At 32.4% G+C, this 12,266-nt stretch overlaps 1 protein-coding gene across 4 annotated transcripts in view; it reads right to left on the reverse strand.

Moving 5' to 3' along the window:
* The window catches only part of LOC140447946 (laminin subunit gamma-1-like), a 157,497-nt gene that overhangs the window by 56,850 nt on the left and 88,381 nt on the right, over positions 1–12,266 (reverse strand). For 3 of the 4 annotated variants that reach the window (XM_072540899.1, XM_072540898.1, XM_072540900.1), the window contains exon 2: positions 934–1,298. The exons of the other annotated variant lie outside the window; for it this stretch is intronic. In XM_072540899.1, coding sequence (XP_072397000.1) covers positions 934–1,045 — 112 coding nt within the window. In that variant the 5' untranslated portion in view covers positions 1,046–1,298. The remainder of the gene's footprint in view (positions 1–933; positions 1,299–12,266) is intronic. 4 annotated transcript variants of the gene reach the window in all.

Here is a 12,266-nt window from a genome sequence, read left to right on the forward strand (position 1 = left end):
AGATATACGACGTAGATGCAAGGTGGAGAACATCAAGAACTGGGTAAGAAATAGAAGAGTAGAATGGAACAATCATATAAGCCAAATGGCAAGAAATAGAGTAGTCAAGAAGGTAAGAGACGGTTCCTCAATAAGAAGACGATCAGTAGGATGACCATGAAAAGGATGGAACGATAACTTACTGAAGGCACATTGAAAAACAGACAGAGCCATGTCTACATAAAAAGAAGAAGAAGAAGAAAAAGAAGAAGGAATCTTTTAGGATCCTAAGAAACGAAGCATCTGGTATTAAAGTAAAACGAAGATCAATAATATCAAATATTCACATGACACTGTAATTTTTTGTAATAATCTGCAAGACCTCGAGCATTGCTGAACTGACAACAAATTAGGAAGAAAATTGGTTTGAATATAAATATAAATAAAAAAATGTATAAATTTTAGTCAAAATCTAGGTCATATTTTTCAAGGTAACCAGTGTTAGAACTAATAATAAATGACAAGCAAGAAGGACAAAAAGGAGTTGATAGAAAACAAACGTCTGGTATCATTCGCGAGGATTTGTATACGGACAGTTACACGAAGAATCAACCAATTTTTTAAATTTCGTGCAGGATTAGGACGAAATAGCCATAATGATTGCCAATGGCAAGGAAATCAAACAAGGCAAATAAAAAAAAGTTTCATAACTTTCGACGAACTATTCGCTATTGAGGATACGTTGTAATTAAGTTTTGCGTAAAGCTACGTGCGACTATAAAGAAACGCCCAATTTCGTCTCTCATAAACTCTCAAACTTATTTTATTTTTGTTAATGATACACAAAATAATCTTTGTAAGTAAAATGCCAAAAACTCTTATATACATATTGCCCCAGATTCCCCCAATCGATTACCATGATACTTGTACATAATTTAGAATCATTATACTTACGAGATCCAGTGTACCATGGCGTTATACCGTCCCAAAGAGTACATCGGCTTATCCCCATCAGAGTGAGCATAATAAATAAAAATGCAAAACACCTCAAATGGGCCATCGCCATCGTTTATTGCTTGAATGTTTCGTGCAGTGTCACGTTTCGTAATCAGTTATTTTAATCTATCCGGTTACCATTTTCTACCAATTACATTTTATCTTGCGGTATAATTCCGTTTTTAAGGATTGTCTTTACTCCTATATGGAACGTACAAGTTACCTAGACACATTACACGCACTTTCCACTCAATTGTTATTATGTCAGATATAAATAAAATATTGATTTGTTGCTTGATAAATGTTCAACACTGATGAAGAATCTAGGTCGAATAAAAAAAGAAATGAATATAACATTACTCTTATAAGATTATATTTAGGATTTGTATTATTTCAGCTTATTTTAAAATTGTTCACATTTGGTTGTTCTGAAATTTATATGTTGGAATCTAAGAAATATTTCCATATTTACATGAGGATTTGTATCAGAGTCGGATTATGAGGGTTTTGTAGTTATTTACATTGTTGTTAGATTTTTCGTTTTTCTGGAAGTTTAATAAAACTGTTATTTCAAATGGATCACCTTGTATATTTTTTCAGTTTAAAATTCTTAAAAAAAAATAGAAAGTCACCAGGACCAGACGGAATAACCAACGAGCTTTTAAAACACGGAGGACAAAGTATAACCTTAGAGATGACAAAACTTATACAAAAACTAATATTGCACTGCAAGATACTAGACGCATGAAGAAACAGCATAATGATATCAATGTTCAAGATAGGAGATAAACAAAGTCCCAACAATTATAGAGGTATAAATCTACTAAACACTGCTCTTAAACTTACTACAAAAGTCCTAACCAACAAAATCAATAAATTAACAACTTTATCAGATGAACAACAAGGATTCAGATCCGGAATATTTTGCGTAGACGCCGTACTTGTACTAAAACAAATCACAGAAAAGGCCATCGAGTACAATAAACCAGCATATCTATGTTTTATAGACCTGACAAAGGCTTTCGATCGCATCCAAGTCGAAGACGTCTTACACCTACTGTATAAAAGAAACATACCAATCAATATTATACAGACCATTGAAAACATCTACTTCCATAATCGAATACAGGCAAAGATAAATGGAAAAGTAACACGGTGTATACGAGTACAAAGCGGAGTCAGACAGGGTGACTCGTTAAGCCAAATTCTCTTTAATATAATAATGGACGAAATAATACAAGCAATACGTAAAGATCATGTTTACAGAATGGGAAACAAAGAAATCCAAATATTATGTTATCCAGACGACGCCGCATTAATCGCCGAGACAGAAGACAAGCTCCAAAGATTAACACACGTCTTCAATATAACAGCCAAGAAATACAATATGATAATATCAGCAGAAAAAATCAAATGTATGACAACATCTAAATACCCACTATGATGTAAAATCGAAATTGATGGGAAAGTAATAAAGCAGGAAGCAAGGCAAAATATCTGGGAATAGATATAACATCTTACGGAGATGTTGAAGAAGAAGTACGACAACAAAGCTTAAAAGCAAGTAAAGCGGCGGGATTTCTTAATGACACACTCTGGAATACACAATACAGACTCGCTATTAAATAAAGATAACAACGTCAGCGAAGAAATTAAAAGAAGAATAGTTTTTGTCAGTAAGTGTTAATTTCAGTACATGTCATTGGCATAGCAAGAAGCACAGTCAAAAAAACATTATCGGACTGGATAGAATGAATGAAATGTAACCACTGGTACGAACAAGTTAGTCTTAAACAGTTGAAGGCCTTTATACTTGAACCTTTGAAGAGGGTATTCAAAGATCTACTAGATATGAATAGGAGTGATCTGCGTATTATCGTAGGTCTCCTAAGAGTGCGTTCATAACGGAGACCATCGCATCGTCTCCTCGCCTAGAGCTTAGCACTGACGGCGAACGCTCGCATTTAAAGTAATGCATTTATTTCACCGAAAATCGATTAAATGATCCCATGGCCCGAGCGAGGGTCGGCGCCTCGTTATGAACGCACGCTAACAGTTCACTGTCACCTCAAGAGACACACTGATAAAATCGGACTGAAAGAAATTGCGAATTGCAGATTCTGTCAGGTTGATGACGAAACGGCGAAACACATTCTGTGCAACTGTTCAGGCCTAGACAGGATAAGGCTTATTAAATTTAAGCAATACCAACGTGAGACCTTCGATTTTGTAAAAATGTACCTAATGGACTTTGTTAAAAAGGCTGGGCTGAAGGGACAACTTAAATTAGAGATGAGCCACAATAGACCTCTTAGATCGAGTGGAGGGATGGTATAGCGCCCACTCATATTGTACCTAACCTAGCCTAACCTAAGTGTTACTATCACTTGAAAAGACAGATGACCTTAAAATTACCCAGAAAAATTTAAGTGACCGTCTATAAAACATTAATAAGACTAGGGCTAATATATGGAGCAAAAAACATGGGCACAGATGGACTAAGAACTGCTTAAACATTTCGAGCAAAAAATCATAAAAAATATGGAGGAATAACAGAGCAATGTTTATTGCGCAGGTGTTGCAACTTTAAAATCCATTAAGGTAGCACACCTTAGATGGATATGGTATGTAATCAAGCAAAAAAAAGTTGCAACAGTCAGAAAAGTTTTTGACCGAAGAGGGCCGATGGGACAACGAGTCAGAGGAAGACCGAGACTTAGGTATCAAGAAAACTTTAAAAAAGATTTAAAAACTGTTAGAGTTAGAACGCGGAGAAGAGTTCCCAGAGACACGGCTGATAGAAGATTGTTCTGAAGTAGGATTTGGCTCATAACGAGTTGTGATGTTGTTGATGACGATGACAAAAAACTTTATTTTTTGTCAGTCAATATTCAGGAACATACAGTCAGGCATGTTGCAAAGTGTATTCTAAAGTTTTAAAAATCGCATGAAATAAAGTAAAAGAAGGAGCATTAAAGGAGCATCTGTTGTAACCACCTTTACATTTTCTAAAAGTGCTTTTTTGTTTACCATTTATATTCTTTTAACACAAATATCTGAATATTTATATTCAGTTGGTGCGGTTTTTCTGCTTTCTGATTTTGATAAATCGTTGACTACACTAGTTTAAACATCTTTTAACTCAAAAAACGTTGCTAATGTTTAGTACGAGCTTGTAAAAAATTATCAGAGAAACGTTTCATCGCCCTATAAATGCAATTATTTAACATACAAATATAAAATATACTTGTAAACTTGTACTTGAATTTACAACTCTTAATAAAATAATCACAGATTATTATTTCAACAAACATCTATAGTTATTTTACATTTTTTAAGTCTTCGTATCCGATGTCTGGTATTGAAGCAAAGTAATTGTATATTATTATACAGAAATTTTTTGCTAATAGGTGCTTGAGGACAGTGGAGATAAATTAAAATAGAATTTATTTTCTTTTCCCTTCGTGACATGTCTCCAACGTAGTAAATTACTGAATAACGATGGAAGTGATGTTTTAAAAGTCTTTTGACGTTCAGAATTTATTTAAAATGGAATTTTTTATTTTAAGAGCACATTATGTACTAGATGAAATTTTAACTCCAACACAACAGTATTGAATAAAATTTTAAGTTTAGTACTAAGTAAGGCATTGTTTATTTATGAAAATTTTTCTATATTTCTTTTTGTTATTTAGTCTAGGATCTTATTAATTTTTTTTGTTAAATTTCATATCTTTGAGATAACGCAAATTATTACATGCTAGAGCTCAAAACACCTGCTTCAACGAAATTGAATTTGTAAAGTTTTAACAAAAAATGATTATCCGTTGTGATTTATAAACAAGGAATTTCACAACATTAAAGAAAGGAAACGACATGACACCGAAAATAATCAAGAAATGCTCACAAGAAGAAATGCAGATGACAATAATATCATATGTAAAGGACGTATCAGAAAAATTAAATACACTGAGATCTATTTGACCCAAAACCAAAACAAAAAACACACATGAGAGATCAAAGAACTGCATTTATAAAATACGTTATGAATGCAACAATATTTATGTGGGAGAAATCTCAAGACCACTAACTGTTAGCATAAATGAGCATAAATCATACATCAAAAGCAGAGAATTTAAGAGATCCCAGATATGCAAATATGGCTAGGAAAATATATTATATAGAGTACAATGTAAAGATGCATCAACAGTCAAGAAAGAAAGAGACAGCAAAAAGGGAAAATTCAAATAAGTAGCCATTATTTTATTGAATGAAGAAAAATGTGTAGCAAACCCATTAACAGAAAGCAGCAGAATCTGATTACCAATCATGAAAGAAGAAGTAAACAATAAGAATATATACCAATAGTATTACATTATTATATAAATATATATTCTACTAAAATTAAGAGATTATTAGATCAGAGATTAGATTAACAAATGAAGTTAAAATAGAAGAATGTATAAGAAAAAAAAGGGATGAAAATAAAAATGTATGTAAAAATTGGGATAAGTAAGGAAAACGTAAAAAAATTGTAAGATTAGCAATAACAGTTTATTATTGAGATTCAGAAACCGATTCCATTTTCGCACTAAATTTGCGCTTGCGGTTGCAACAACAATAAGCTGTCTTTAATAATTGCAAACAACTGTCAAACAACTGTAACCAGGGAGACGCAAATCCCACCGACGACTTAATTATTTTAATTTCTAACATCTAGACGACTTTGATAGTTGTCACAGTTAATTTCGAGTAAAAATAGCGTATGAATTGTACTATTTATGGTTGAAAATTGCTACGTTTGAAGAAAAAATAGTATACTTTATTCGGCAAAGAAGCGACTTTTCTTGACTTGCCCTCTATTACGCGCCTCACTTCGTTCGGCGCGTAATATCGGGCGCGTCAAGAAAAGTCATGCTTCTCCGCCTCATAAAGTAATATACTATTACCAACTTTTCGGTACTTTTTTTTTTCAGAAACATAATTGTTACTTTTAGATAAAAATGATCACTTCGGTGTTATACAGGGTGTTTCAAAAATGTATGTCATAAATTAAATCACGCATTCCGGGGACAAAAATAAATTGATTGAATCCAACTTACCTTAGTACAAAAGTGTACACAAAAAAAGTTACAGCCCTTTGAAGTTACAAAATAAAAATTATTTTTTGGTATTATCTCCTAAACTACTTGACATTTTGTAATAAAAATAGACACGTTACTTTCTTCTTCTGAAAGCATTTTTCATACAAAAGAAACAACACAATCTAAGCGCACAGAAAATATTTTAAGGGGGGTGTGCAACCCTAAATCCCCCCAAACTTTTGAGTACGTTCAAATCAAATGAATTTTGTGACATCATTAGTTTAACACATTATTTTTAAAACTTTTTTGTCTCTTATCACTTTTTCGAAAAACTAGTGTTTTCCTAGTTGGCCATAAAATTACCATTAGTTTCTACGGATACAATAATTACAAACAGTTCCATCAATAACAGTCAATAATTTGAAGCTATCATTTATTGTGTGAATAAGATTAATATTAAAAATTTTGATATCACAATGGCCTACACATTTCAGAAAATGGCAGATATGCATTTAACTTTGGGTAAGTTGGATCACATAAATTATGATTTCAATAAACTATCGGGAATATCGTAGGTGAATGTTAAGGAAATAGTGCAGCAGCCGCAAGGCGTTATGCAGTAAAATACCCCAATCGAAATACACCTGATAGACGATTATTTCTGACCATTGATCGTCGTTTACGGGAAACGGGTACATTCCAACCGCAAGTTGCTGGCAATAGTAGTCGTCCAATAATGGATGCAACTGATGAAGACATTTTAGAAATCATTGAAGAATTCTCTGGAACAAGTACAAGGGTAATAGCTGCTCAACTAAATGTTCCTCACGTAAGGGTTTGGAGGCGTTTGAAGGATCAACTGCTTAAACTCTATCACTTAACAACGGTTCAAGAGTTATTGGTTGAAGATTATCCTAAAAGGATTGGATTTTGCGATTGGTTGTTAATGAAAAACACTCGAAATGTTAATTTAATTAGAAATATTTTGTTTACCGACGAGGCTACCTTCAGTAGAAATGGAATAACAAACCATCATAACGAGCACATTTGGGCCGACGAAAACCACCCGCCAAAAAACCACTCATCACCAAAAGACTTTCAAAGTTAATGTTTGGGCAGGAATTGTGGATAACAATCTAATAGGCCCAGTATTTCTTCCCAACAATTTAAATGGTGATAATTATTTGCAGTTCTTGGCAAACGATTTACAAGAGTATTTGGAAGAAATGAATATTGCAATAAGGCAAAATATGTGGTTTCTACAAGATGGCGCTCCACCGCATTACAGTAAAGAAGTCCAGGAATATCTTTGCAGGCAGTATCCTGGTCGGTGGATTGAAATGAGTCGTGACGCACCTATTTCTTGGCCACCCAGAAGTCCAGGTCTTAACTCCATGGACTTTTGATTTTGGGGGTTTATGAAAGAGAAAGTGTATTCTGTAACAATAGAGGACGAACAACAATTGAGGGTTAGAATAATTGAAGCTGCAAATCAATTTCGTCAGAAAAATATGATTTTTCAGCGCATTCGGTTTTCCTTATTAAAACGATACCGAATGTGTATTGAAGAAAATGGGGGTCATTTCGAACATTTTTTGTAATATATTTATAGAGGTTATAGATATTTTTTATACTTGTTAATTCATTTAAGCCATTTATTTAGTTGCACGTAATTTTTTAAAGGTTAATGAAAAGGGCCGTAACTCAATAAAAACCGTTTTTGAAAAAAGTGATGAGGCAAAAAAGTTTTAAAAATAATGTGTTAAACTAATGATGTCACAAAATTCATTTGATTTGAACGTACTCAAAAGTTTGTGGGGATTTAGGGTTGCACACCCCCCTTAAAATTTTTCTGTGCGCTTAGATTTTGTTGTTTCTTTTGTATGAAAAATGCTTTCAGAACAAGAAAGTAACGTGTCCATTTTTATTACAAAATGTCAAGTAGTTTAGGAGATAATGCAAAAAAACAGTTTTTATTTTGTAACTTCAAAGGGCTGTAACTTTTTTTGTGTACACTTTTGTACTAAGGTAAGTTGGATTCAATCAATTTATTTTTGTCCCCGGAATGCGTGATTTAATTTATGACATACCTTTTTGAAACACGAAGTATAACGTTTAGGTAGGGAGAGGTGGTACAGAAACGTTACGGTGTGTCGCATGGGGAGCGCGAGGATAAAACAATCTTAATATAATATAATATTTACGTAATACTTGACCGCTCCCCGAACTGCCAAATTGGCTGCCACAAACACTAATTGATAAACATCAACAGGTTGAAATAATTTCCCAATCTATAATATTGTTTTAAAACGGTTTCCGGATTGGAATAATTAGTTTTATTACAATAAATTGTGGTTTAATCCCACATGAAGACAACATTCAATTTTTTATCGTTAATTCGTTAGTTCTATCGTTTTTTTAATAAAACATTTTCTATTATTATTTTAATAGGTCAAATAAAAAATTACTAAAATAGAAATTAATTTAATTTTCAGTACATACTTTCTGCTGTTGATGTGGTTTCATTTATTTATTGCCCTAATCGGATTATTGCTAAATACTCCATTAAAAGATCGCAAACGAGCTTTGCATTATCAGCTGATGTCATTTTTTACTATTTTAGAATGTCTACTGATATTGACCAAGGCTTCAAGGCTACCTTTATCAATATAGTAGATAGTAGAGTCCGACCATCTAGTCCGATTAAAATATGTATTGTGACAAAGCAACATAATTTATTGCACAACAAGAAAAGATAAATGCCGAACGGGTAGAAAACAAATAAAAAATAAAAAATATTGGTGACATAACGCGTCTCTGATATACATTTTTTATTACTCGTATGTCTCGATTATTAACTCCGGTTTTTGTAATATTTCAATTCGCTTAGCATGATATATCCTAGCGACAGCTTTTTCATAGTCTAATAAACATAATATACATAGGTGTCTCTTTGTTGGTCTCTGTGCTTTTGAAGGAGTATGTTAAGTTAAAAAAAAGAGCTTGTCGTGTCCCACGAAGCATTGTGGAAACCAAACTGTGCATCGTCGGGGTGTATTTCTCATTTTCTTCTAATTCGGTCACATATAACTTGGAGAAATACTTTTGACACATAAATCTGATCAGACTACAAACGCTGCTTTCTCGAGGTCTTTGCTTTTTTGGCAGCGGTACCAACGTAGAAGTCAGCCAATCGCTAATTCAAACTATCATACTAGTTTATACAATTCATTGAAGAGTTTAACCATAATCTGAATGATGTCTTCATGCAGTATTTTATGGTACTATAAGTTGAATAGAAACTTTAATATTTTGGTATAAAGATCTCATGGTAAGAACGAAGAATGAATGATCGAATGACATAACAAAAACTACGAAAAACTCATAATGCTATCGCAGCACAAATATTAGATTTAAATAAATACTTATTTTCGATGTACAATCATTATTAATTTCTATTTCAATGTAACAGTTTATATAAAAATTGTTTTTATCTTACAAATGATTGATTAAAATGTCTCTTATTTCCGACATGACTAACCTATCAAAGTTGGCATTTTATTTTTAGTAACTTGTTCCTTATAATAGAATAAATACCATATACACTGTAAAGTATGGAGTGTTTATTTATTTTTTAGAGAAAAATCTGATATTGTCGATTTCCAATTTTAATTTTTTGCTTTTTATAAAAATATCAATAAAGGCAGGCTTTAGGAGAGGATATGGCACAAATGACCATTTGCACACCATAAAGATCTTAATTGAAAAATGCATCGAGTACAACATACCACTGGTTCTTGCATTTGTCGATTACGAGAAGGCTTTTGATACTGTAGAGTTTGAAACCGTACTGGAAGCCCTAAATCAAAGCCGAATAGATTACAGGTACACGTCACTAATCAAAAACATCTACGAGAACGCTACATCAAGTATACGACTACACGAAGACACAGAAAAATTCAGCTTAGGTCGAGGAGTAAGACAAGGAGACAATATTTCACCAAAATTGTTCACGGCAGCTCTAGAGTCAATATTTAAGAACACCCAATGGCAAGATATGGGCATCAATATAGATGGAGAAAGATTAAATCATCTGAGGTTTGCAGATGATGTCGTATTAATCGCAGATAACTTACAGGATACGGTTTCTATGCTACATTCGCTTAAAAGTCTGTCTGAAAGAGCAGGATTAAAGATAAACTTTGAGAAAACTAAACTTATGACAAATCTCGTAATGAGTGGAAATATAACTATCGACAATAATACCATACAACAAACAGACACTTACAAATATCTGGGACACGAGATCAAAATAAACAGAGACAATCAAACAAATGAAATACAGAGGCGAATAGGCCTGACATGGGCAGCATTTAGCAAACTAAGCCATATTCTAAAAAGTTCAATTCCCATGTGTCTCAAGCGAAAAGTTTATAACCAATGTGTTTTGCCTGTACAAACTTATGGAGCAGAGACTTTAACACTCACGCAGAAATCTGCGAATAAACTAAGAGTTACACAACGAGCCATGGAACGTGCAATGCTGAATGTGAGCCTCCGAGACCACATAACAAACCGACAAATCAGGCAAAGATCAGGAGTTCAAGACGTCATCGAAAGAACCACGAGACTTAAGTGGAACTGGGCAGGACACTTAGCCAGAACACAAGATGGACGATGGACAAGACGAATTATGGAATGGAGGCCCAGAAATTATAAAAGAAGCCGAGGACGACCACCGACTAGATGGACCGACGACATAAAAAGAGTAGCGGGAAACTGGCTACAAGCGGCCCAGTGTAGAGAACACTGGAAAGAACTGAGGGAGGCCTATGTCCAGCAGTGGACGGGATTGGCTGATTGATGATAAAAATATCAATAAGTATATATGCATTGCACACTAGGTTAATGCACATTAATGTAATGTCATCTATAAGTTTTTTTGAATACACGATGTATTTGGTAGAAGATTTAGATTATTCTTAACAGTTGATTCCCATAAAGTATAAAGCTTAGGCTCTAATGGATAAAATTTGAAAGATTTCATCTTAGAAAATAAATTTTAATGATGCCATAAACAATTTTTATAGTTACAACTAATAATAAGCCAGTAAATCAGGGAACTAACGATTTTCCCATGACACTCGTTGATACAGGTATCTAACAACTGCATTTGACAAATTTGGTGATAACAATTTGAAATAAACAAAATATGCATGAGATTAAACATCATTTCTTACTTATAAACAATATATGATCGCTATTTGATTTTAAATACTAAAGGTGAAGACTAGTAGATTATATGGAAAAGTGACACAATTTTACTGAAAAAGCATAGAGAATCCTTTAAAATGAGGGTCTGCTAAGTTATTTTTGTTAATTTGTTTCTTAACTATTGCAAAAATTAATTGCTTCAAAAGTTCAAAAAAATGGAATGAAAACAGTATCAGAAATATTTAACTTTAAAAATTTCAAGAAGTTTCTCTTAATAGCTATTGCAAAATTGAAATTGTTTATGGCAAAAAGCTGTGTTAAAGCTTATAATCAATTAAAATAACCCAGACGCAAAGCTTTGACATTTTTAAACGAATTAAAAAAACCATGTGCTACGACCCTTAAAACCAGAGCCTATTTTTTCAAAAATAAAAATTCACCGGGGCTTTGTCTATAAACAATAAGTAATTTAAAAATAACCATTTAAAAGATAAGAATTCAGGTTTAGATAAAAAAAAATTAAAAACAATTCCTCTAAAAATGAGCCATTCATGATGTGCTAAAGATGGAGGAATTAAAAACGATAATAATTTTACTATTTTTAGTATTCATAAATTCAAATTTTTAAAATCTTCGGTTCTAATCAACGAAAATTTATTTTTATTTGGGGTACCTCGTGACATAGATTATAAAATGCATTTAGTTAATTTGTGAATTATTTATTTAACTAAGTAATTTTTTGAAAAAAAAATTACTTAAATAAACAAAATTTTACTTTTTCCTATTAGTAATAAAAAAGGTTATAAGTTAAATTTTTATGTATTATTGTTGTAAATAATATCTTTTAGTAATAAATTTTACAAAAAATTAATTTTTTATTTGATAAAAAAATCTATATGCGTTAATTTTTCTTGAATTATGCATATTATTTTAATGGTTACTTTTTTTTTAAACAATACAAATATATTTTACACAAATAAATTCTTAGAAACT

This window comes from Diabrotica undecimpunctata, chromosome 8 (genome assembly GCF_040954645.1).
Source record: "Diabrotica undecimpunctata isolate CICGRU chromosome 8, icDiaUnde3, whole genome shotgun sequence".
Classification (NCBI taxonomy): Eukaryota; Metazoa; Arthropoda; class Insecta; order Coleoptera; family Chrysomelidae; genus Diabrotica; species Diabrotica undecimpunctata.